The sequence below is a fragment of the Sebastes fasciatus genome, chromosome 6, assembly GCF_043250625.1.
Source record: "Sebastes fasciatus isolate fSebFas1 chromosome 6, fSebFas1.pri, whole genome shotgun sequence".
Classification (NCBI taxonomy): Eukaryota; Metazoa; Chordata; class Actinopteri; order Perciformes; family Sebastidae; genus Sebastes; species Sebastes fasciatus.
The window spans coordinates 5,752,831-5,779,869 of NC_133800.1; the positions used below are offsets into that span (position 1 = coordinate 5,752,831).

Sequence of the window (27,039 nt, forward strand, 5' to 3'; positions counted from 1 at the left end):
AGCTTTAATAGTTTTTATTTCTTCATTTCTGTAGCCTTTTTTCTGCTTTTTCACGGATTATCTCACAAGATCTGTTAAATAGATTCAGCCATACCACTCTGCCTTCATGAACTTTCTCCATTGTATAGTCTCAGATTATATCAGAAAGTAATTAGCTGCTGCTTCATGTATAACTCATTAGAGGGAAGATCAATACCCCTGCTCATTCTGCCTGTGCTTCATTAAGCGCACCATGAGGGCTTGAAAAGATGCGTTGGCAGTAGCGGCAGCCTCCCTCCTCGCCGCCGCCGCCGCTCCACACTTGTCTGCAAACACTCTGCTTCAAAACACAACTTTGCTTGAGAGGCAGACAAGATCACATGTCTGGCTGCTCCTGCTAACCCACAGGCTAAGTCACGTTGTGTTTTGACCCCGCGAGCCACGGAGAAGTGATTATACAGTGATGGTACTAATGAAATGCATAGAAGTGAGGAGGGTCACAGTATAAAGCACTTTTCCTGCAGCCATGCTTAATATTCCTGCTAATCAGTTATTCTGAAGAAGAAAAAAAACACTTAAAAGTTCACAGACTTTGGGGAATAAAAAGAGTCTGATTAATGTTTTATAGCATCAAAGTCTTTTACACAACAGCACCATGTGTTTGTTGTCATTGTAAATGTACTGCATACGTGTATACGAGGTGCGAGGTCGTGCCAAGCTAGGAGGTTGATGGGAGGACGTGACCCGGAGCGTGACCCAGAGAGTGATCCAGAGATTCTATTAGCAGCACCGACCTGCTTCTCCGCTGCCATTTGGCCTCATGTGGCCTGATTCACATAGTGGGCTGCAGGCTGAGCTGATGATGCTCTGATGTACAAACAGTGTTGATATCGGTACCTGGTTGAAAATTGGATTGTGTCCAGTCACTGAAAGCCACATCTGATGTGACTTATGTGATATTGTTTCATATGGATGCTACGCCAGTAATCTCAGGGAAGCTATCCATATGAATTGACTCTAATGTGCTGTTTTGCTGCGGTACAGTACAAAATGTGTGGCTATTTTGCTATTTCTGTCCTTTAATTTAACAGAGCACATTGTTATGGGGAAATGCCATTTCAAAAGCTTTTCTTCTCGGCCAAGAAATTATGTTAGAGCACTGAATGCTTGACATTTTCTGGCATGAAAATGGCCACATTTATACATAATTAATACATCTCATCTCATCTCATCTCATCTCATCTCATCTCATCTCATCTTCAACCGCGACCGGTTGGGTCGCGGGGGCAACAGCTCCAGCAGGGGACCTCAAACTTCCCTTTCCCGTGCCACATTAACCAGCTCTGACTGGGGGATCCCGAGGCGTTCCCAGGCCAGTGTGGAGATATAATCTCTCCACCTAGTCCTGGGTCTTCCCCGTGGCCTCCTCCCGGCTGGTCGTGCCTGGAACACCTCCCTAGGGAGGCGCCCAGAGGGGGCATCCTTACCAGAGGCCTAGACTACCGCCGCCTGCTGGTGTGGAGAGTTATTTTCTCTCACGCAGGCCCAGAACGTACGTGGTATAGTTGGCTGCTGGCTGTAGTTTTTGCGGTGTGTTTGTGTGCAACCAAAGAGTATGAAAGAGACAAAACTCTTATTATATATTATATTGCTTATTATATTTATAATATTTTATTGTTCAACAAAGGCCAATTCCGTAGAATATGACAATAGATTAGAAATACATTTTGTTTTACTTTTGTACGGCACTTTGTAGGCGGACGTTTTACTGGCGTCTGGTCGTCACTTTCAGTCCTAAATGGCGGAAGCGTAGCTTTGCTTGGTGCAACTTGTCAGCCAAGACGCAGGCGAAGTGAGACGACTCAACGGTCGGCCTTCGTCACTGCTAGTTCTTTGATGTCGGGTTGGTGTGTCTGGGCCTTAAAAGCCTACCAAAATTTAATGTACCAGTAGGGAAAAAAAGGTATTTGTTCATGTTCATGTTGATATCCTGATACATTTATTGCACTTCTGATATGTTAGACAAGTAGCCTGCTTCTAACAGATTCGGTGGCTATACATTTCACAGAGCTTAAATAAGACATTTGTCTATTTTTCAAATAATTCATCTACTGTACATACTGGTACATAGTTGCCCTTTTTTGTACATTTTCAAAGCTCTTAAAGTACACTATATGGACTGTATTTCTCTCCCAGGTGAAAAGTCTCTTTCTGTTTGTTACCATAAGAAATTATGCATTACTAAGATTTTACAGACTACAGACAGTGGCAACAGGCAAATTTGTTAAAATCAACATGACTAACATCCTGACAGGCTCCTGACATGGTGAGACAGATGCTCTGGTTTATGTTAGTGATGGTCTAAAAATATTGTTTTGTGGGAATCTACAGTAGAAGCAGGAAGCTGATGCACAGAAGCATTTTTCAGTTTTCTCCTCTTTAGCCTCGGCTCTGCATATCTGTACCAGTGCTCTCCTGTTCCAGCTGCCACCACACCTCAACCCACGCCGCATGGAAGCAGGCTCCACGGGCAGCAGCTGTCGTCACATTCCCTGTCACCCCCCTGCTGAGGGACCATTTCTCAGCCCCTGCAGACCAGACACAACAACGCTGACTCCTTGTCCATCACTGCCAGAGCTGAGTTGACGTTTTCTTCAAGGGTTCAGGCTGATACTTGACATGCAAGTTACATTGGGCTCCATTGGGTCTTTTAGCTCAGGGGTTGAGACAGCTGTACTGCTGCCACAACTTTGCACAACCCTGAACAATTGTTTATGTTGTTGGTGCTTCCCAGAGCCAGGTGTAGTTTGTGACTGCTCAGCAGTCTCTTTGTGACCCCTGCGCCACCTCCTCCATCTTGAGGAAACTATTCATTTGGGCTTCCCATCAAATCAATCACAAAGCTGTTGATGGGAGTTGTGGCTCCCTGGACAGTCATCTCTCCAGCAGTTCCTGCACTTGGACTCCTAAAGTCTCCCCAAACAATAATTACATCTGTCAGTCACCAAGGCCAAAGACCAAATTGCATGGTTTACTTCCTGTGGCAAGGCCGACTGCGAACTGCACTCTTGTGCAGTTAATCCATCTTATTTTAAAGGAACAGTGTGTAACATTTCAGGGGATTTCTATTAGCAGAAATGGAATATAATATTCATAACTATGTTTTCAGTAGTGTATAATCACCTGAAACTAAGAATCGTGTTTTTGTTGGCTTAGAATGAGCCCTTCATATCTACATAGGGAGCGGGTCCTCTTCAAGGAGTCTGGCACGTTGCTCCACCATCTACGTTACCTGAAGGCCACCGTAGTTCTCCAACGCGCTTGTGAAACTGCGGTAACGGCGAGTCGCAGAGTGCTAAACCGTGCAAACGCCAGCCGCCGGCAGACTTCCGTTGCTCCTAAAGTAGTGTTATTATGGTAATGATGGCCTCTGATCGAGGCGGATGGCGTTACTACGGTTTTGCACTTGGCAGCTCACGTTACCACAGTCTTGTAAAGAGAGGAATGAGCAGATGGGTAATCACTCATTTGGTTCCAATCTGCAACCACACCATTAGATGGCGTCAAATCCTACACACTGTACCTTTAATGCACAGACATTAATTTGAGCTTTGTTATGTTGAAGAACTACATTTCCTTTTTACTTATGAAAATCTTCAGGGAGACTGAAAGTTCAGAAATCTGAGAAGAAAGAGGTCAAAAGTGTGTAATAGTAACACTGCCATGCTGGAGTATTTTAAAAAACTTAAACTGTTTAGAGAGTTTGAAGAAATGCATCCGACAACCAGAAATTCTCCTCATATCAGGAAAGAAAACTTTGTTCAGAAAGTGACAGAGGACTCCAGGGAAGACCTAAAACTCCCTAATAACATTCTGCACACATTCTCAAGGGGAACTTGGGATTTGCGACACCCAGCGCATTAGTGCCGGCAGCAGTGCGCTCAGGAACGAGGAACGCCGGGGCCCCGTCGCAGATAAGCGCCGCAACCCTGAATGATTTCATTAACATGGAGCATGATATATCATGCAAGGCAGGCTAAACCCACAGGCATGCATCGGGGGGGCTTTAACCTGCCACAGTGAGGAGATGAAAACATATGCATCTCCTCACACGTTTTCCCCTGACACAAACTGAACGCAGAGACTCGATGATGGCGTCGCACTTTGGGACCTGAGTATTCTCATCATAGGTGTTTGTGCAGCACTTGTCACTGTGGAGCCAACCCGCCTGCAGTCTCCTGCTTTTCATTTACACTTTAGCAGATTAAAACTTCTAGACAGGTGAATAATATACTGTAGCTGGGAGAAAAATGCGAACTGACACAAGCCGACATCTTCACAAAGCACATGGCGGAGGAAGACGTGCAGGATCAGAATGTAAAACGAATTAAGGAGGACATAGAGAGAACAAAGCCTCGTATAAAGATCAATAAAACTAACTGATTGATATTCACAGGTTAGTCTGGCCAATATTCAGTGATGCTAAAAGCCAGCGTGCTCATGGGAAAAACGCAAAGAGGCACATTACAACTGCTGCATTATTAAATGCGTAAGTGGAACTACAGTAGAGTTTCTGTCAGAGAGAGAGGAGGAGAGAGGTCTTGAGATATTGAGCTCAGTAAATATTTGACTTGAACTTCAACATGTTCCACTTGGAGTAAACTGCACACTCACAGACGTTGTACATCACATAACACACAGTTGGAAAGGACAGCACCCTGTGTAGTGCAACCACGAATCTGGCATCAGATAGATACAGAGGATCAGTTTTTTCATTTGTTATTTGGAGCCATTATTTTATGAGACTTTGACGGAACATATCCTGGAAATTAAAACTTGGGGGCGGTGTACAATTGGTGATCGGCCTTCCGCCTTTGTAAGCAGCGTGGCCATGATGTAAACAGGGAATACTATTAAAACAATTGAGGGATCAGCTGGATTTGGCAGGGTGGCTAATAGCTTCACAGCAGTTTAATCAGGACTTTAGCAATTATTCACACTGCTGAGAATGCACATGGTGGCAGTATAGTGATGGTGGGGGGTGGGGTGCTGTGCAACAGACTTTGAGAACAACAAAGTCTGCTGTTCATGTCAGTTCTGATCAGACGGCTTTAGCCCGCTGAACTAACTGGGCGCAGCCAGGTCACTAAATTAGATCAACGCCGTGTGCAGGTCGGATTAAGACTTAGACTAAGATCCAAATTTGGAGTGGCACTGAATCCACGGTGCTCTGAGCCCCGACACCCAACAGCTCTGTTGTAGTTCATCACTGATTTAGCTTTGGGCCAGTTGATATTTTGCACTTCGGCCAGCCTGTGCAGTATTGTCAGTGTGTGAGGTCTGAGCTTGCATTTACCAAACAGATCAGACTCTAGGTTCCAGCTCACCTCTCAAGAGTTCAGTCAATTCCCCAGAGACACGAGGCAAAACAAACAACATGCTCAGCCTGGAAGAGATAAGGCCGGATGAAGCTCTTTCCCTTTAAGTTAGTTAGAGGACTTAAAGCACTTGAAGCTGCATGACATGGCACACTGCCATAATGTTACATGCGCACAGCCTCCGTCTCCTTTCCACGCTTCCCATTTGTTGGCTATGCAATGCCAGAGTCCGCCATGTTGCTCCGCCATCTTTCTACAGTAGCCCAGAACAGACAAACCAAACACTGACTTTAGATAGGGCCTTCCACGTTTTTACGTTACCTGAAGGCCACCATAGTTTTCCGACACGGGCCACAGAGTGCAAAACCGTGGTACCGCCAGCCGCAGTCTGACTTCCGTTGCTCCTAAAGTAGTGTTATTATGGTAAGGATGGCCTCTGAGCGAGGCGAACGGCGTTACCGCGGTTTTGCACTCGGCGGCTAACATTACCGCAGTCTTGGAAAGGGAGGAGTGAGCGGAGGGGCAGTTGGTTTCAATCTGCAACCACACCACTAGATGCTGCCAAAATCCTACACACTGTCCCTTTAATGATGAGCCTTGAAAGTAATGCTGGGTTCGGTTACTCCTGCAAGAAGTGAGGTCAGTTCCCCTGAGACAAGAGGCGAAACAAACTGAAAACATCCTCACTCTGGAAGAGATAAGGCAGCATGAAGCCTAAGCATATTGAGAGCTGCAGAACCCCACTGCACACTGCCTAACAAAAACATCCAGACCACCCAATTAAACTGCCTGACTGACCCTTATCACCTTAATATGTGAAAAAGTGCTATGTACATAACACTAACAGAGCCAGGGAACAGCTTACTGTAGTTTCTGTGAATCACCGTCTCCAAAGAAGTGAGAAGTGAAGAACTGTCTGCTTCCTGTCCTTGTTTTTCAGTCAGAGATAGAGAGACTATGACTTCATCGGCTGGACACGGACAACATTCACAAAAATTGAAGGCTTTTCTGTAGAATTCTGCACACCGCTGGGCCAAAGAAAACAGTGTAGCAGAGGAAATCCACAGCTCGGCGCTGGCTGTGATGCTCTCTGGCAGACGGTTCAGAGCGCTGCCTCTGTCACAGATGTGGTCAACAACTTCCTTCCCCACCACCAAGGGTAATAATTCACTACACTTTTATTTAAAATTCATATAGTGTCTGTCAAATTTGAATAAAAATAGAACTGCTGCATGATTGGGTCTGCCCGTACAAAACTATGGCTTCAAGATTCAAACTGTGGCAGCGATTTCTCTCCATATGACACACTATATTAGGTCATCCTGGAATCCACAGAGAATGGTGAAGGCCTGAGGGCTGGAAACATTTGTCCATTGTGAATTAAATCTCACTCTAAAATATCCTCACTGTCAAGCATGATGCCATTATTTTGAAATAGACATTTGGCAAAAGGATAACATAGTAACTGGTTGGAGTACAGAGGCCCTCCACCAAACTGGTTCATAGCGAAGCTTCACTGGGGTTTATTTTCGGTCCCTGCATTCTGGCTGTAGCCAAGCATATTGGCAGGGGTTTAATAGACAACCAATTTATTTGGCTTTTTTCATATGAGGTTTGGTGCCAGAGGAGTTCCATTACACTTTCAGATATGAGAGCGGATGACGGAAAGTGTGTGAAAGCTAAAAAGGCTCGGGTGGAAGGCAAACAGCAGCTAATGCACAACACCATGAAACCACTAAATGTATGTTTTGTCTATTTTTTAAAGCAATAAAAAAAATTCCCTGGATGTCCGAGCAATAAACCTAAAACTGTATTCTTATAGCAGCTGGTGCTAAGGTCTACATATATTTGCATATAGGTTTACGAAGAAGAAAGGACATATCTCTCTATAAGTACATGACATTTGGCAGGTCAATAAATATTAATACAAAACTGATGCCTATTCATAAACTGTCCAGAGAGGTGTGAAATAATAGCATGTGACGGACATGACAGGATAAGGTCGCCTCTACAGTGAAGTACAAAGGGACTGGGTGAAAGTCTAACAGAGGTGAGCCTGGCTGGAGCCCCCTGGATCCGGGGCTTCAAAGACGGGAGCGACCGACCACTTATATTTATAGAATGCCACCTTACACGAACGCATCGGACGGATATATCAGACCAATATTAACTTGAGAGTGTAATGTTTCAGAGTATATAAAACTACTGTCATCGGAAAAGTTTGAAAGCGGCTATAATCGCATAACAATTCCACACATATAGTGGCTTTAAAGCAGCACTAGGCGAGATTTGATCAAATGTCATTAAAAAAAAGTTATTTTTATAAAACGGTCACTATATCCTGACAGTAGTGCATGAGACAGGTAATCTGAAAAAAATCATATGTTCTCTGGTGTCCTCCGGTGCTGCTAATGTCATCTACAAGATTTCACAGACTGGAGGAAAACAACCAATCAGAGCTGAGCTGGAGCCTTGCTGTCTCTGAGCAGCTGTCAATCACTTCGCAAACTCCAATCAAACGGTCAAACTAGGCAGCGCTGATCAAATATGAATCAATACTCTGTTACTGTAATGCCTATTTCTCGCGTAAAATGTTTTCAGAAACATCTTGTAGTGTACTATTTAACTGTAAAATGAGAAACTTCCGGCTGCCACGTTGAGATCAGTTGAGAAAATAATAAGCACCTCCAACCAGTCGGAGCAAACTTTCTCATTTTACAGCTAAACAGTACACTACAAGATGTTTCTGAACAAATTTGAGGTGGGAAATAGTCATTACAGTAACAGAAAATTGATTAATATTTGATCAGCGCTGCCTAGTTTGACCGTTTGATCAGAGTTTGCGAGTGATTGACAGCTGCCTCCGTTGAATGAACTGCCAATAGGATCGTCTCTCTCTCTGAAATGACCTGTGATTGGCCAAAGTCTCCCGTCGAGAGCTAGATTTTTTAAAGCCTGAAAACAGAGCCATGAGGAGGTGCAGAAGTCTAGTTTTCTCTCAGAACACTTGAATTACAATATGCTGAAAGGCTAGTATGGAATTTTTGCCCAATGATGCCAAAAACATTCTGCCTACTGCTGCTTTAAGTCAAAAATGTTATTATCTGGATTGAACTCTGCTACTACTTTGATCGCTGTGCCCCTTCATCTCCACAGACTTCTAAAGCCACTTACTTCAAAAAGTGGCAAACGTGCGGAAGACCTGCCCTTATAATCACAGAGTCCGTCTTCCTCTGTGTCCCAGAGATGGACACCGCTTCACTCTTGTAAACACCGAGAGCCTCGGCTCGCAACACACTCCTTGATCTCTCGGAAAGCAGCTCCGGCCGAGGGTGTTAAGACAGAGCTCTGTTTCTACTTATTACTAGTCATGGTCTCTCTCTGGCAAAACAACATGAGGGGAAGAAGGGCGGAGACACCCTCGGAGGGAGAGGCTGGAGGTCTAAATGAATCCCACATGTTCCCCAGGAGGAGACTTTCCAGGCGGCCTCGGCTCGCTCAGCGGGCGGGAGGGTGGTGCAGCACGGCACAACTCTGAGAGCACCTCGCTGCCCTTTCCCGCACTTTTCGCCCACACACTGCTGTGCACTGAATCCACATGGATGCATTTAGCTCAACTATGGCATCACAAGGCACAATTTACTTTTCTTGGCAAGCACCAGAGCTCCAGAAAGTCACGGCTTCAGAGAAACCGAAAGGACTTTAAATAGACAGCAAGAAAGGAACACAGTCACGAACTGCAGTGGGAAACTAAATGAATCTAAATATTCGTCCAACTTTATTGATCCAGAGGAGCGAGGTCACATTCCGACTAATTTAAGACATTTCCTCCCTGTTTTTCATGGCATATTAAATTTGTCTGATTCAGTCGTATTACAAAAGTGTGTACAAGCAAAAAAAGAGGACGGGCTAATTTTAGAAAGCACTGATTCCTGATTAAAACTCAACGTGCGCTTGAACATCATGCTAAGAACATGATGCAATTTGAATTATTTATCACCTGCTGTTGCAGATTAGGATGTCTGTGCTTTTATTCATTTGTGATAAATCATGCTAATCTGCAAACAATTATCTGTTAAAGAGGACCTATGATGCTTTTGTGCTTTTTCTCCTTTCCTTTAGTGTGATAAATAGTTTTTTTTGTGCAAGTAAAAAAGGTCTCGAAAGTTACAAAGTCCACGCCAAAGGGATTTACTCTCCCAAACAGACACACTGCTCCACACTGCTCCAGAACTGCGTGAAACACCTGCGTTGAAGTCCCGCCTTTTCTTCCGTAACGTGGTGATGTCACTAAGTACCACATATAATACCTGCCTATAGCGGCTAGTTTGCCACACCCTGAAACAAAGCTAGTTAGAGCAGAGCTGGAACGGAGTCCGAAGAGATGGTTCGGTTGACCAATCACAGCAGAGTGGGCTTTTTAGGGGGGCAAAAAGAGGTGCTGCAGCACAGCCGGTATGAGAAAAACAAAGCGTTGAACATTAAAGCATGTAAACATGAGCATAATAAGTCCTTTTTAAAGATATATGGTCTTGAGCAGATGGGTTTTTACTGGAATTTAGCACTCTGTTACAACCATTTAAATCCTTCCAGTAGTGTGAAGAATTTGCAGTGCATTTGTTTCAGTAACAGCACTGCAACAGCACTTTGTATTTTGGGATTCTCATTACATTACTTTAAAAATGTACAAGAACAGAGGAAACTGTTGCTCTTTAGCACAGTGCAAAGGTGATCATTAAAATGGAGCTTTACAATGTAATAACTGGTTTCACATAGTAGAGTAGGTGACAGCGACGTTGATTTTGTGGATGATTACAGAGGGACAAAATCAAGGAAAACTTGCCCAGACCTGCAGCTTGATGTGATTTAAAGTTGGCAGTTTGTTGTTTGTGTGGCATGTAGAGTAGGCAGTCGTCCTGCTCTGGGATGCATGGTGGAGAGCCAGGGAAGAGGATCTGTCAGCATTATCTTAACCTAGTTGTCAAGCAGTGACAGGAGGGCTGGGGTGGAATGAGATTAGAAGACGTGGCCTTTTATTCTCTGGGCCTCTTTCACTCATCGATACCGATGGAGGCAGTCTGCTCTGGCTGTATGAAAGCTCTGCCAGCAGCCTGCTGCTCAGGCCCGCAGGAACCTTGATGGAGGGAAGATGAAGTGGCAGTTCAAGATTACCTTTTCTCTTCAGTAGAAGTTTGCCTTTGCAAACTGTGGCGACGGTGTAATGCGGGTTGGGTCTGACTAGGGCTGCGAGCAGGGAGGTGACGGTCTACACGCAGAGTGACCACGAAAGTAAAGTTGTTATTGAGATTAGTCCCTCCTCTTATACTTTTAATGATTCTGATTTTAAAACATATTTGACTATGATTGAAAATGTCAAACCAAAAAATTATAAATTGGCAAAAACTATTTGATTATTCAGACATTTCAACAACAGTTTAACAGACCTGATTGTTTTGTTTTTTTCATCCTTACATTTTATTTGTTGTATAATTTATTTAATCTTTATATTATTTTTATACTGTGAAATATATTTACCGATGTAATGAAAAATCTGAAAATGCTTATGTAACTACTGTATTGAACTTTCTAAATAAAGTTAAATTATCGAGATTAGTCGACTAATCGATGAGTCGATCAACAGGAAAATAATTGCCAACTATTTTGATAACAGATAAGTCGTTCATTTTTTGTTCAAGTAATTGTTCTCGCAAAAATGTCAGAAAATGATTTTTTCAGCCTGTCAAATATGGAAATTACTGCTTTTCTCTGTATTATATCATATTAAACTGAATATATTTGGGTTTTGGACTGACAAAACAAGACATTTAAAGACATCACCTTGGACTTTGGGAAACTGGGATGGACATTTTTCAAGAAAATAATTCGCAGATTAATCGATAATGAAAATAAAAGTTAGTTGCAGCCCTAATCGAGCTGACAAATAAAATGAACAACATTATTTTTCTGCTGCCCCCCCCCCCCCCTTGGGAGTCTTTAAAGGACCTTTGTTGACCTCAGTGAGAACCACTACTCTTCAGCTTTACTCTGAGGAGACACAACAGCTGGACATACCTCGGCTCGACAGATAGATATATGACAGTTCGCTGCCAGGGCGGACAGGACTGGTTTGTGTGTGTGTGTATATGTTGGATGTATTAGCTGTTTGGTAAATGGTTTACTCCATTCAGAAGTACCTTCAGAAACACACTCCTTTAGATCATTATTAGATCAAGACATTCGTCTGACACTCACACTTGATCACATCACTGTCTAACAGTCGGCAGCTAAAAATATACGAGCGATGGAGTTCAGACTCAGACGTGTCGAGCTCCCGCTAGAGTAACACTATGAGTTCTACTGCTGTTTGAAATGACGCTTTGATTTTTGATAGTAGACATTTTCAAAACATCAAAAGCATTTCACCGTGATATACAACAACGACACAATAGATCAGGCACTGCATGTGTTACAACAACCTCAAACTCACTCCCACTGACATCTATTAGATGATAACTCCAAAATAGCTTTTTGTTTTGCCTACAAATGTGGTGAACGGGAGTGACTTTCTGAATCCAGCAAACATTTACGGTATTCCAGGGAATCTTTGTTTAATCCTACCACAGAAACGACATGACTTCTCTTATTTTTGAATGTTAAAGCTGCACATAAGGATGCTCAAACACTAAAGACTACGAGTCTACATGTAGTGGCTCTAGAGGACTATAATTAGGTACAGCGGTGCCTTGAGCTAATAAACAAGAGCTATATACATACAGCACACTAACTGGCGTACATTAAGATCAAATGAATTCAGTTACACTGAACTCTTTCTCATTGAGAGACTCCCTGGAATTCTCTCAAGGACCCCTGAACACCACTCGGGACCCGCTGGTCTCTTCATGCATAATAACTATAGTTGAGTTTCTGAGTAGGTAATGTTTTACACTGCAAATGGAAATCAACACAGTGCTGATGGGTTTAAATAGGAAGCAACTCAGATTGGTGTTACATGATGGTATCAAAGACACAGAACTTCAAAAGGACTTTTTGCTTCTTTACTGATGAAATCAGGACATGAGGGGGGGGGGGGGGGGACACAACACTGTTTAAGTGTAAATCCTTCACAGTGAATTAAATCAGTCACTTTGACTTAACTGTGGTGGAACAGGGTTTTTTGACTGCCACACCATGTAGCTGCTTTAAAGGGATTTAATTGTATTGTTTCCCATAAATGTTGCTATTGTGGCTGTATGGGGCTAATCATCCTCTACTTCTGTAGCACAAACCATGGATGTATAAAGAGAACTGGATACAGTGTTGGAGGCGCTTAGTGGCGCATAAAGCAAAAAAAGTTTGACTTCCAAGTATAAAATTACCCAGATCTCCCAGCAATCTTCCGCATCTATTGGGCCCACAGAGCAGGCGCAGTAGCGTTTCCTTTAACTCCGCCTCCCAGCCCGCGGTCCAGCCTCCGTCTCGGTCTCTGGATTCGGCTATTAGTGCATTTTACAACTTTTAGGACTTAATGATTTAATTGAGGGCTATTCTAGTGTTCGTATTGGGAAGTTGATTTACCTCAAAAAAAATTATCCGCCGAGTAACAGACGTCTCTTTCCCAATGTAAGTCTATGGGAAAAAGTATTTTTGGACCTGATGGCATCACGTGACGGACACGGAAGTTGTAGTACCGTCGTTTGGCCACTATGTTAAATTTGCTTCGAAGCCTGGCGCACTTCCTGGCGGCATGGAACAAACACACACTGAATGGAAAGCTATCCACAGTCTCACAACAAACCGATGTGCAAGGATGTACAGTAGATCCCTGCATCAGAATCAGAGACAAGTGCTTGAAATGATTTGTGTAAAAACAAAAAAAGAGTTCCCCAAATCTCTACAAGGAGGTGGAGAGTGCAAAGTTAGCACAAGCCATACAACCACAATAGCCAAATGAATGTGATGATCTGACAGGTTGGAAACGTGCCTTGTGGTAAACCCTAAACCACAATAAGAGGGAAAATTAACCATAAATCAGCACACAGGCTGAAAAAACATGCTGTCAAAAGCAATAAGACCGTAATGTAATGTAATGTAAAAAAAAAAAAAAGTAAATTTATAAGTGTGGCCTTATCTTCTGCATTACCTCAAAGAGAAATAAGACCCCTTGCCTGTCACCTTAAGTACCTTCTGAGAGCGACACAACCCTGCATTGCAATGTCAATCTCCAGCCCCTCACTCCACAGGACCTACAGAGGAAATTACATTGTTATCTAATCTAACAAAGCTAGCCACACCGCACCAACCTGCTACTGGTTTTATCCCAGTTATCTCGACAAACCAGGAGTCTGCGCCACATGGATTTTATGAATAGGCAGAGGGAATATTTTGGCCCCGGTGAGCTTGTACGTCATCGGCTACTTTTGGCCCCCGTCAAGATGATCAAGTTTTATCCTTTGTGTGACATGAGGACAGGATAGTTCCTCATCCACCTCAGCTGATGGGGCTCAAACCGAATGCTGAGACAGTGTGTGAGGACAGAATAGTAACACTTAAGCGAATGTTTCTGGTGGCAAGATGAGAAGGAGTTAGAAGACGAATACTAATGAGCTCGCCTGCTCTCACGGGAGTCGTGGGATATATTTTTATAAAGCTGACTCGGAGGTTAACGTGAGTATCACATCAGGGAGGCTGAGATTCTCTGGTTTCTAGCTTTGATAGATGCTTGTTCATGAGACCCTGAAAGAGCTACAAGGGCTTCTTATTCATAACATGTGAATTGGTAATTTCCTCCTTCTGAGAAACGCTCTGCCCTTGCCACATCTCAAACTTGGCAACATATCCTCAATCACACATTTAAATAAACAAACTAAAGCCAAATCGGTCCCAATGTCATATGAGCAATATTTAAAACAGGCAGCAAAGACGGCCAGGTTCCCACAGCGAGCATAAACAGGACGAGTTAAACCAACAATTCATTTCACTACAGTCAAACACCGGCCGCCTCGAAGCCACTGACGCCGCACAGGAGGAAGGGAAACGGGCTCTAATGGACACTAATACCGAGCAGCGAGGCGTTGATGGTTACGAGCTTGTTTACCGAACCTCTTGACAAAAAGTCGACAGCAGCTCAGCATACATAATCACACGTGGGACGCGGATTAGGATCAATGAACCAACATTCAATTATGCTTTTAGACCTTCAATTAATAAGACACGGAAAACCACGATGTTACAAACAGCAGAGTGAAGAGGGGACGGGTGAACAAAGAGAGTGGGACATTACCAACATCTCTGGCCATATGTTCAATGTAAAAGAAGTTACATTTATAGGAAAAATAACACCATAAAGCTAAGGGGACTCTTCTGGTTAGCCCACATTAAAGGGGACCTATTATACTTTTTCCCTTTCCTTTAGTGTGTTATATATTTTTTTTATGCATGTAAAAGGTCTGCAAAGTTATAAGGCCCAAAGTCCACGCCAAAAGGGAGTTTCTCTTCCCCACAGAGACACTGCTCCTGAACTGCCGGAAACGGCTCTTCCGTAACGTGGTGATGTCACCAAGGGATTTTAGGAGTGGGGGGCAGGGGGACAGGAGCTCAAACAGAGCATTTCAGACAGATGGTGAAAAGAGGTGCTGCAGCACAGCCGGTATGAGAAAATGTTAACGTTTTTTGAACATTAAAGCGTTCTAGTAGAAACCCAAAATACAAGTATGTACCTGAAAATGAGCATAATAGGTCCTCTTTAAGCAATTAAATCAGAATCTTAAAAACTCTCTCATAAAAAGGTTTGATAAGGAACCCCGGGGTTGTACCCCTTAATTAATATGACACATTTCAACAATGTTTTTCACTGTAGGGCAAATGTTCAGTGTTTGTTTCCCTGGGTCATTTATGATGTCACCCATTGGTTTGTGGACTGACGTTTATGTTATGTTACCTAATTTTGCTCAGTATGAGGTGTATTTGGCTAAAGCTGCTTAAAACATATGACTACTGGAATTATAGAGATAGATAGATCTATGACATGAAACACATCAGTAAATACCCCACTTGTCAATTTTTAAGCTTTTATATGTCTTAAAGGTCCCATATTGTAAAAAGTGAGATTTTCATGTCTTTTATATTATAAAGCAGGTTTAAGTGCTATATAAATACTGTTAAACATTCAAAACGCTCAATATACAGAGAAATACACACAGCCTGTATTCAGTAATTGTGCGTTTGAAACAAGCCGTTAGGATTTCTGTCCATTTGTGATGTCACAAATATAAAATATATAGATTATTACATGGTTTTAAACATAAACATTCTAAATGTGTCCCAGTTTATTTCCTGTTGCCGTGTATGTAAATAACATCAGCTGTCAGGAAGTAAACATGGACCATGGACTGTTGCCTAGCAACGCAATTCCCTTGCAATTCCGTTGAAATGCACTAAAATGGAGCGTTTCAGACAGAGGGTAAATACAGGTATATTCAGGCAGACAGTATGAGGAAAATGTAGAGTTTTTTGAACATTACAGCATGTAAACATGTTCTAGTAGACACACAAAATACAAGTATGAACCTGAAAATTAGCATGATATGGGACCTTTAAAGAAGGCGGTTTGCTAACAAGTGGCTAAACGAGACTAAACGTCATCATGCTGAACACTAGTCCGCCTTTAGCTTGGTGACGTGAAGTTATGCGACCGTGGTGTAAAGTATTTCATTTATAGCCGAACATTAGCTTCTTGCTTTCTTTGCTTCTTTTACTGGCAATCACATTTATGCTTAGAAAATCATAAAAGTGGTGTTCATTTGTGAAGGTGTACTTGCTGAAGAAAATTGTTTGGAACTTTTGTCGAGGGAACCAGGGTGATGCTAACTTCCGGGTTGGCCTACAAAAAAATGGTCAACCTTGCAGCAGTCTACAGCCATATATGTACCACGATATAGAACCTAAAAGGTTAAATATAGGAACACTTGTTTTAACAGTATATCACCCCCCTCTTTCCTATGTTTCGACAACTCTGCACTCTCTCAACTAAAATCGGAAATACCTTTAAAAATCTCGACAAGAACCTCAGAGTGGAGCACAAATGCAAAACAATGCATCGGGTAGAATCTGAATGAAGTCCGACTGAATGGATGTACAGTGAAAAGGAGGAAACAGATGTGGAAGCTGGAGATTAGATTCCTGACAGGCCTGTTCTCATTCAGCCTGGTGATTGTGGCTCCACCACTAACTGCCTCTCTCATAATTCACCTCCACGCTGCAAAAACTGCTGAACAGAGGTCTCGGCCAGATGATCAATTGACAGTTTCCACACATCTATCCATGCGTACTCTTTAAGTATGGACTATTAGGCTTGACAACAGATGATAATAGCCAGCCTGGCAGTTCTGTCTCCTGAGCAGGTTATCCTTTTGGCATATGGTCAAGGGCGGTGCTGAAGCCATCCTGAGGAATTACTTAAAGGCAAAAGAAAGCTTCTTTTAGTGCAGCCATAATACAGAGCTGGGACTAATTTAGACCCAGCGAAGAAGTCTAAGCTACTGTATAATAGAATCTCCTTATAGACCCAGATAAGGCTGGGATAATACTATGACGGCTAAACTGTGACTAAAAGCTTAATTTATCATCAGTATTTTTGTGAGGAGTCGTGGTCATGCTGTGCAGATATAAATAATTCTGTACTAATGTGTTCTAATTCAATCTCTGTGGGAAACACAAACTGTCAGGCGTCAGTAAGCCAAACAGTATCACACTATGGACAGTGTGTGTGTGTGTGTGTGTGTGCGTGTGTGAGAGCCATAGCTGGCTCCAAGTCTCATCGTCCATTGCACATATGACACCAAGTGGCCTGCTGGCAACAGTGGGACCTTTAACACACTGCGGCCCAGGAATAAAAAAAGATTTGTGTCCCTGGCACTCAGCTGTACATAAGCGTGTATGAGGGACTAGTATAGGTCTTTAGTTTTAACCCCTGCACGTCTAAGCTTGTGGCTGCCAAAACAAAGTTTGCGACATAGAAATGTAAAATGGTCCTACTTTTGCCAGACTAGACTGGGTCCAACATGATGGACTCTCTCTATGTGTGTGTTTGAGAATGAGGAGACATGGCCTAGTTTGGCTGTACACTGCTCCCCGGGGGGTTCCATTATACGCGACTCAATCCTCCAGACCTTTTACTGGGAATAAAGGAGCAACCACGTAAAGTCTTAATCCTCACCCTTGAACCATCTGCTGGGAGGATGAACCTTAATGTGTAGATTGACGTGAACCCAGCAAAAGAACAACTATTTTTTTTTTCAAACTGGGCTGCAAAAATTCTGCTATTTGCAAACAACGTGACTGAAATGCAAATCTCTTATTAAATCATAACACATTCATTCAACACAAAGACTTGTAAATCAGGCCATTTGTTTATGCAAAGCCCTAGACACTAGACACTACGAGGAGCGCTGGGATTTTTAAAGATACAATCCAACCTACCGACGCAACCCCACAAACACCATATGTTTCCTTCAGTCTCGGTCGCTGACCTGACACTGAGAGTGCAAAACTACTCGGAGGGGCAGCTCAAGCATTTTCTGTGTTTACCTGCATTTTCTAGTTCATACAAGTGAAGAACAGATTCTGTATCACACTTTTGCAGATACAGATCTGTGTCAAAAAGCAATAAATGATTTAATGGTACAAAAACACGCAACCTTAGATCAACAACAGCTATTAAAGGAACAGTGTGTAACATTCAGTGAGATCTATTGGCAGAAATGGAATATTAATAAGTTTGTTTTCTTTAGTGTATTAACACCTGAAAATAAGAACTGTTGTGTTTTCGATTCCTTAGAATAAGATGCTTATATCTAGATAGGGAGTGGGTCCTTGCCGGCCACCATGTTTCTACAGCAGCCCAGGATGGACAAACCAAACACTCTAGACAGCGCCATTTGCGTTTTTGCATCGGCCACCGTAGACACGCTTGGTGCACCGGAGAATTTTCAGTTGGTTGCAATCTGCAACCCATCCCTAGACGCCGTCAAATCCTACACACTGCACCTTTAAGGCTTCAGTAGGCAGAACGTTTTTGGCATCATTGGGCAAAACTAGAGTAACAGAATATTGATTCATATTTGATCAGCGCTGCCTAGTTTGACCGCTTGGCCGGAGTTTGTGAGTGATTGACAGCCGGCAGACTCCAGCTTGGCTACGATTGGTTGTTTTCCTCCAGTCTGTGAAATCTTGCAGATCCCATTAGGAGCACCGGAGGACACAGAAGAACATGATTTTTTCCAGCTTACCTGTCTCATGCACTACTGTCAAGATATAGTGACCGTTTCATAAAAATCACTTTTTTAATCATATTTGCTCCTATTCTACCTACTGCAGCTTTAAGTAAAAATATGTGTTAGAAATGACAGCAATTGCCTATTACGCTAATACAGTGACACATCATCTACACACCCAACATGTACAGTCTTTAAAACACTGTAAACCCCCCCACCCCACCTCGGAGCAGTTTTATACTTTGGCAGATGACAACATGGCTCTCTGTGTAGGCTAAAGGTTGGATGATCTAACCCAATAGTCCTCAGTCCAGGTCAGAGGTTTCCAACATGATCCCCCCTCAGGGGTTCCTCACGAATGTGAGATTGAGCTGATCACTTCACTGATAATCCATTCACCTGGGGGTTAGCAGTAGAGGAGAATGTATGTGGGAATGATGATTCAGACCAGACACATCACTCTCTCTGCTGTTATCTCCCCTCCAACAGCGACAGCTCTATATTAAATCCATAGCACTGACTTCCTCTTTCATCAGATGGAGTCTGGGACGGTGATGCTGGCTGTGTAACATCGTAATCATCCTGATTGCAGCTGGTGTGGATGAACCACTGTCACCTGCTTGTCTGAACATAGAAATTCACTTTAAGTGAATTAATATCTGCTTTTGAGAGAGTAAGGACCTGTTGGCCTTGGTCAGAGGCTGCCCATAATCCTTCTTGCCTCCAAAAGGAAAACTTAAATTACTGTATAGGCCTACACATTAGGGCTGGGCGATATGGACAAAATCAAATATTACAATATTTTTGACCAAATAGCTCGATTTTGCGACAATATTGCAGAAAATTACATCAATTTACTACAATGCAGCCTTTAAAACCAGGAAAAGACAACACTTGGGCCTATGCCACATTATGATTAGGGATGCACCAATACAGATATCGGCTATCGGCCGATACTGACTCAAATAGCTGGTTAATTTTATATCTATGTATTTATTTGTTACATTTTGTTTTACAAAGTTAATAAAACAATGTTTAAGTCAAGCCTCATGTTGCCTTAAGGCTCTGACACACCAAGCAAACGGTCGGCCGTCGGGACAATTTGGGGCCATCGGTGAGAGTCTGTCGGCTTAGTTTTTGCAGAGTGTCCCTCACTGTCGGCTCTAGTCTGCCTGTGTCGGAGGAGCTCATCGGTGAGAGAAATCACTCCGATTGGCTGTTCAGCGTAAACGAATCAGTGCACGAGAAGAGAAACGGAAGTGAGGAAAGCAAGCCAACGAGTAAAGTCAAGAGGAAAAACAATGAAGGCTCTTCTCATTTTTCATCTTCGTCTCACCTGATCATTCCAATACACGGATATTTTCACAACAACATGGACATCTGGAAGAAGTGTGAAAATGGTCGGCAAATGGCGCTTTATTTCGTGTACGTATCATAACAACGGCTTGTATATCAGCAGTACTCGCGGTGTGATCAAATGCAACTTGTGGGCCAAAACAAAGGCGACGCGAGGCGATGTGGGGCGATGTGAGGCGACGCAACAGCGGCCTTCGTCGCTGCTAGTTCTCTGATGTCGGGTTGGTGTGTCCCCAGCTTTATACATAATAGAATGATCCCAGTCACTTCCACACAGCAGGCACAGAGCTTAATAATTAAACTGGTATTGATGGGTACTCTGTATCGGCTGATATCCAAAGCCCAGGTATCGCTATCGGGACTGGAAAAGTCAGATGGGTGAATCCCTAACTAAGAAATTACGATATCTTAAATCTAAGACGATATCTAGTCTTATATCACGATATCGATATAATATTGATAAACTGCCTAGACCTACTACACATGGTGGTAGATGCAATGAAACCTAGCTCAGGACTCCTGCAGGACTCCACTTTGGGAACCCCATCAGGCTTATTAATGATCATAATGCCTCTTGATGGGTTGTGTGACACCACTGGATCTATCCCATCTGAGTGAGCACGAATCAAACCCAACCCTCCTGCTGTTCCAATGAAACCATCTTAATAGTATCAACAACTGCCTGCAGCATTTCTTCAATGGAAAGTGAGTAACTGCGGCCTAAACTGGAGGATAATAGCGTTGTTAAACTTGCATGGCTTATTGGAAGTTTGCCTGGCAGGTTTTGGCTGAATGGCTGAATGGCTGAACGGTCTGTCTGAGGCTGCACACATGAAGGCTAAAAAAGCTGCTTTTTTTGCAGACCCATTCCAGACTCCCAGATGGGGCAGATATACACTCCTATAAAACCACCTCCTCTAACCTAAGTGACTGAATCCACCCATGCAAACTTCGAGCTGCAAATCCACTCCTGTCTGTGTGATCTGGAGGCACACACACACACACACACACACACACACACACACACAGTAGAGGAAAAGCAGCCGGCATGCAACGAATGAGAAGACATAAGAAGCGATGCAAACTTACGTAAAAACGAAAAATAAAGTGGTCGATCCCACCAGGAGAGTGGCAGCAGTGGACACTGGGATGTATTTGGTGGGTTTAAATCTCTTTCCAGCGCTGGTGGGCATTCTGTAATTTCCACATTCCTCAATTATTTATTCCGATTGGAGTCGCATGTAGAAAAGAAAACGGTCCAGGGTGCAGTATGCAGGCCTTTCTGTGGCTAGTAAAGGTAGGTCTTCTGTGCAATCGTTGGAGCCGCATAGATCCTCAGATAGAGAGGCAGGAACACACAGAGAGAGCAGCTCACTCACTGGAGATGATCCCTCCCAGTCCAGATCCAGATCCAGCCCTCCAGATCCAGATCCAGCCCACTGCTGAGCTCACTGAACCGCCTGGAAAGGTGGAGCCTCTGTCTGTGTAAACCCTGCGAGTGTCTTCAGAGGGAGAATGATCGGAGCAATGGTGTTGATTAGCATTTCATCGGAAAGCATTAGTCACTCTGCGCCATTTATTTATTTATTACCCAGGAGATTTTGCGAATATAAAAAAAAAAATTAAAAAAAATCCTCGCCGCCTCTTTCAATTTAGCTGTATATTACAATAATCTAACAGCAAAATGTCTCAAAGTTGAAGAATAGCAATTTTAGAAGCTCCTCTGCAGGTTGGCAACACAAAACTTCATTTACAATCGTGCAGTTTAATGTAGTTTCTCTGACCTACAGACAAACACACACGGACAAACCAGACCTAGTAGCTTTTACAGAGAGTCCACTTCCACTCTTGAATCCGGTGTGGTTATTGTATACCAATAGGCAACCATTTAAGTGAAACTAAAGTTGCTAAAATGACGCCAGCCACTGTCCTCCATCACCAACATAGAGGATGGATGGAAGAAGCAGAAGCAGGGCAACGTTTGCAAAGCTTTTTGTAATAATTGACATTTTACTGTCATCTTGTTTTGATCTGTGAGGCTAAATCAACGTCTCAGTAGGTCATTAATGTAACCCCAGTGAAATGTTGCATGGTGAATGGAGTTTGTAACAGATAGCAGACAGTAAGCAGGGCTACTACCATGGAGGACTACTACTCTGAACTACTACTGAGGATTCAGGGATCAGATCGCCCTCTAGTGGTTCATGTTGGACTCACTGGCTGGGCTAGGGGCGGGGTGAGGAGCGGAAGTCGTCATCGTTTCAGAAGGAGGCAAATGGAAGTTGTTTTTTTGTTGTTGTTTTTTTTTATTGAAGATAGTTAATTTACAAACATTAAGGCATTGTAATCTAAACTTAATACTTGTAACATACAAAGCACAATTAGATAGGAAAGATATCTTAAATTATAAAATAAATAATATAATAAAAATAAAAGAGGGTAGAAAATAATTGAAGGAACAAAAAAGAAATGCATAAATAAATAATAATAAGACTGCACTCTTCCATAGTAGCTCTAGGGGTCATCATCATATATGTTCAGTTCTTCATAAGCTCTGAGGAGAGACTTTGCATGTTGTCCTTTCATTAAATGATTGTCCACAAGGTCCCTTTTTGAAAACGGAAAATAGGGGTTTAATTTTCCTCCATTTGGATGCATGGATGAAAAGATTTGCCAGAAGTATCAGATTGTTCAATATCAAGTCACTCTTAATGTCCTTCATGCTAATACCAAACACAATATTTTCTCTTGTGAGAGGAGCAAGTAGTAGGATTCTGGTTGACAGCCAGTCCTGCAAATCTTCCCAGAATGCTGCAGAATATATACAGTGGAGAAACAGATGATCAGTAGTTTCAATCTCAGTCTCACAAAAGTTGCAGTTGTTGTGATCAACATCGACATTAAATCTCAGTCTTAGCAATTAGGTAAATGGAAGTGATGAATGGGAGCGAGTCCCTTCATCTAGATGTTTTTGGTATTCCTTATTTGAGGATATACAGCAGGAGAAAGCTTGGAAAATTTGTGATAAATACTGTATCAATAACAAACTTAAGGAAGTGTCTTTCAAGATATTACATAGAATGTACCTGGTAAAAATTGTGTTAAAAAGATTCAAGCTGGATATTGATTACAAATGTGATTTCTGTGGACTTGAAAAAGTGAGTATTTCCTATCTATTCTTTCATTGTATACATACAAGAATGTTCTGGATGGATGTAGCCAACTTTCTACAAAAGAAACTGAAGATGAATGTTGAAATAAATATGTTTGATGTAATGATATATTTTAGTCACGATAAGATTGGAAATAACATACAATTATTTATTATTTTGGGAAAATGTCTTATTCATAAGACAAAATGGTCAGGAATCAAGTCAACTTTCCTGCACTTTATTAATGAATTCAAACAGTATAGCACCATCACATCCAATATTAAAAACAAGAAAGCCATTAAGACTTATAAATTATTAAATTATTATAATATGATGTATATAACATAAACACAAACTCTGACATTATGAAATGTATATGTAATTATTTTAGTTTTGTCTTCTTTTTGTCTTGTTATTTTTTCACCTGTCTATGTATCTGTACCTCTGTTAATGAGTATGAGTTCAATAAAGAAAGCATTATTCTTTTTTTTTTTAAATAGATGGGAGCAGAAATCTTTTTGTTTTTAATGAACATGAGACAATAGCAAAATAAAAATTGAACTTCCTAATGAAAAACTGACAGTTCATGCCATTTTTTGTGCCATTTTTGCCAAGAAATACTGACAAAATAATAAGCTCCGAGACAGGTGAAAGGGACAGTTTATGTAGACTGAGTAAGTAAATTACTGTCCCCTAAACAAGCACTCCCAGGATTCTGTGGTTAAAAAAAAACACATTTTGCGGTTTTATTATATATGATAAGTTAAACAAAATGAATAAACAAGACAAGTATGAAAGTCAACACAGATTGGGAGACAGTTTCCCAGCACTGCCGCCCACGATTTAAGTTAAATAAATTACATTTGGAATTCGGTTTAAGAAAGTAGTATGATTCTTTTCATATTGCAGCCGATATGATATGTCCTTATGCGCCTGCATGGTGTATGTTTAAACCAGTTTGGAATTTACTGTCATTACAAATGATTAGAGGTTCCTCATAGGGATTAGCACAAATCCACTTTAAACCGTAGTATATGAAAGGTCACTGTAATAATAATCAATAAAAAAAAATACATTCAATTAAAATAAGATTAAACTAGTGCTCCAAACTAACTGCCACTTGGTTCGTTTTATTGGGCAATTTTATGTTAACATGTTATTTAAACAGTGCGCTATTTGTAATAAATGTATGTTCTTCACCATGTGGTTCCTTGTGCATCATATGGTTGTGTCATATCTTTTTTTTACATTTGGACATCTTTCCAATGAGAACATAAGAACCATTCATAGGGTTAGTGGGTAATAGACAAATAGGCCTACTGTAGTCTATTTAACGATAGTGTTGCTGCTAATAGGTCCCACTTTATTCTTTACATGCTAATTTGTACATTATGTGTGCTTTAACTAATATTTACAATACAAAGTAGCAACACAGGAGGCCCCCAAAACCAAATCCTACTAAGGGCCCCCAAAAATCTAGGGACGGCCGTGCAAGTAAGACAACAAATGAACACTAACATAGCACATAAACAGGTGTCACGAATGGAAATGAAAGACTAATGTATTATCTAGAGAAACAGAATATAATTGCAAATTCAGGAGAACAGGAGTGATGGGAGGACACTGTAGGAGTTAACTACCTTCAGCAGGTGGCAGTAATGTAACACTGAGGATGTCAGCTGCCTTTAAACCTCAAAGGAGAAGAAGAAGAAGACCACCAAAATATCTATCTCCAAAAGGATTTCAGACCAGGTGTCAGTATATACAGCAGAATTAGTGGCAATCATTATTGCATTACAGTGGGCTGAAGAGGTCAGATCTGACAGAGTGATAATGTGCACCGATTCAAAAGCTGTTTTGGAAAGCAGTCAACAAAAGCTGTAAGGGAAAATCTACTCATTGAACTGTACTGTAGCTTGCTAAGACTGCATAGAGGGGGTATAGATGTACTATTCTGTTGGGTTCCAGCACACGAGTGGGTGAAAGGGAATGAGTTTGCCGATAAACTAGCAAAAAGTTCATTGCAAAAGGAAATAACAGTACCAGCTTTACTTGGGAAAGGAGAAAGAAAAGCGGTGATTAAGAGGAAAGGAGTGGAGATATGGCAGAAAAGATGGGAGGAGGACCAGAAAGGAAGGAGATATTTCAGAATACAAAAGTCGGTCATAACAAAGAAATATAAAGAAAGGAACAGAAGGGAGGAAATCATCATAACAAGACTCAGACTGGATCACACAGGTCTTAATAGCACTTTGGCTTTAATGGGGGAAAACGGAACAGTGACAAGTGTGGGGATTGTTTTGTTAAAGAAAATGTGCAGCATATCCTAATTCATTGTAAAAAAGTATGAGGCTGAAAGACAAAGATTACAAGACCAAGTCAGAGAGGAGGGACGGGATTTAGTCCATGAGCCAAACCCCCAAAATATAGCCGTCGTGCCACTTTGGAGGGACCAGGTCTCATAGTGATTTTTTTAAAGGTCTATGTCCCAAGTGTTGGAAAGAGTTACTGGATCGGGCAGATACAAACTGCACAAAGTTATGTTTATTCTCATAAGAAATGTTGTTAATGTTGTCATTCAGATAATATATCATTTTAAAGCTCTTTTGTGCTCTTTATGTTGGAACTATCCATGGGCACATCAGATCAATATGAAGTTAGTTATAAGGGCATTTGGCGTGGCATTCAGAATTTGCCCAATTGCAGCATTAGAGGTCAAAGGTCAAATTCTCTTGAACTCAGTGTCATGACAATGTGACCGATGGATCGATTATAGTTTAAGCTTTACAACGATATATGACTTCATGATATTGTGTGTTGTTTACCCTCTTTTATACTGGATCTATGTGTAAAATGGCGAAAAAAAAGATGGAAAAAATTGAATGATGGAGGGATGAAAAAAGGAGTGATAGCACATAAAAAGCTACCATTGCTGCAATGCTATCGTGCATTTCCCAACACTAGGGACGTAGACCTTTAAAAAAATCACTATGAGACCTGGTCCCTCCAAAGTTGCACGACCAATGGACTAGTTGGTATTTGATGGGGATGCTGGGAACAGAAGGTGAGGGGGGTTGAAGGCACCAGGAAGGCACTATTATTATTATTATTATTAATGTTCTTAAGAGACACAGGATTGGTGGGTAGAATTTAAGAGGAGCAGTAATGTGTAAAATGCAGATGCAATTAGGAGCACCAGAGGACACATGATTTTTTCAGATTACCTGTCTCATGCACTACTGTCAGGATATAGTGACCAATTCATAAAAATATTTTTTTTTAAACATATTTGCTCCTATTCTACCTACTGCAGCTTTAAGTAAAAATATGTGTTAGAAATGACAGAAATACAGTGACACATCATCTACACACCCAACATACAGTCTTTAAAACACTGTAACCCCCCACCCCCAGCAGTTTTATACTTTGGCAGACGATAACATGGCTCTGTGTAGGCTAAAGGTTGGATGATTTATCTCAATAGTCCTCAGTCCAGGTCAGAGGTTTCAACATGATCCCTCCTCAGGGGTTCCTCACGAATGTGAGATTGAGCTGATCATTTCACTGATAATCCATTCACCTGGGGGTAGAGGAGAATGTATGTGGGAATGATGATTCAGACCAGACACATCACTCTCCCTGCTGTTATCTCCTCTCCAACAGCGACAGCGATATTAAATACAACGTAATCATCCTGATTGCAGCTGGAGTGGATGAACCACTGTCAAACTGCTTGTCAGAACATAGAAATTCACTTTAAGTGAATTAATATTTGCTTTTGAGAGAGTAAGGACCTGATGGCCTTGGTCAGAGGCTGTCATAATCCTTCTTGGCTCTTGAATGTATGTGTAAAATGACATGATGTTACTGTTGTACAGTAGGTGGCGGTATGCACCTGGAAGT

The 27,039-nt window shown here is 41.9% G+C and overlaps 1 protein-coding gene across 3 annotated transcripts in view; it reads right to left on the bottom strand.

Annotated features, from left to right (window-relative positions):
• Nucleotides 1–21,503, bottom strand: part of zdhhc8b (zDHHC palmitoyltransferase 8b) — an 81,607-nt gene extending 60,104 nt beyond the window's left edge. For all 3 annotated transcript variants that reach the window (XM_074637309.1, XM_074637307.1, XM_074637310.1), the window contains exon 1: nucleotides 21,074–21,503. In XM_074637309.1, the coding sequence (XP_074493410.1) occupies nucleotides 21,074–21,177 (104 nt within the window). In that variant the 5' untranslated portion in view covers nucleotides 21,178–21,503. The remainder of the gene's footprint in view (nucleotides 1–21,073) is intronic.
• Nucleotides 21,504–27,039: the final 5,536 nt, after the last annotated feature.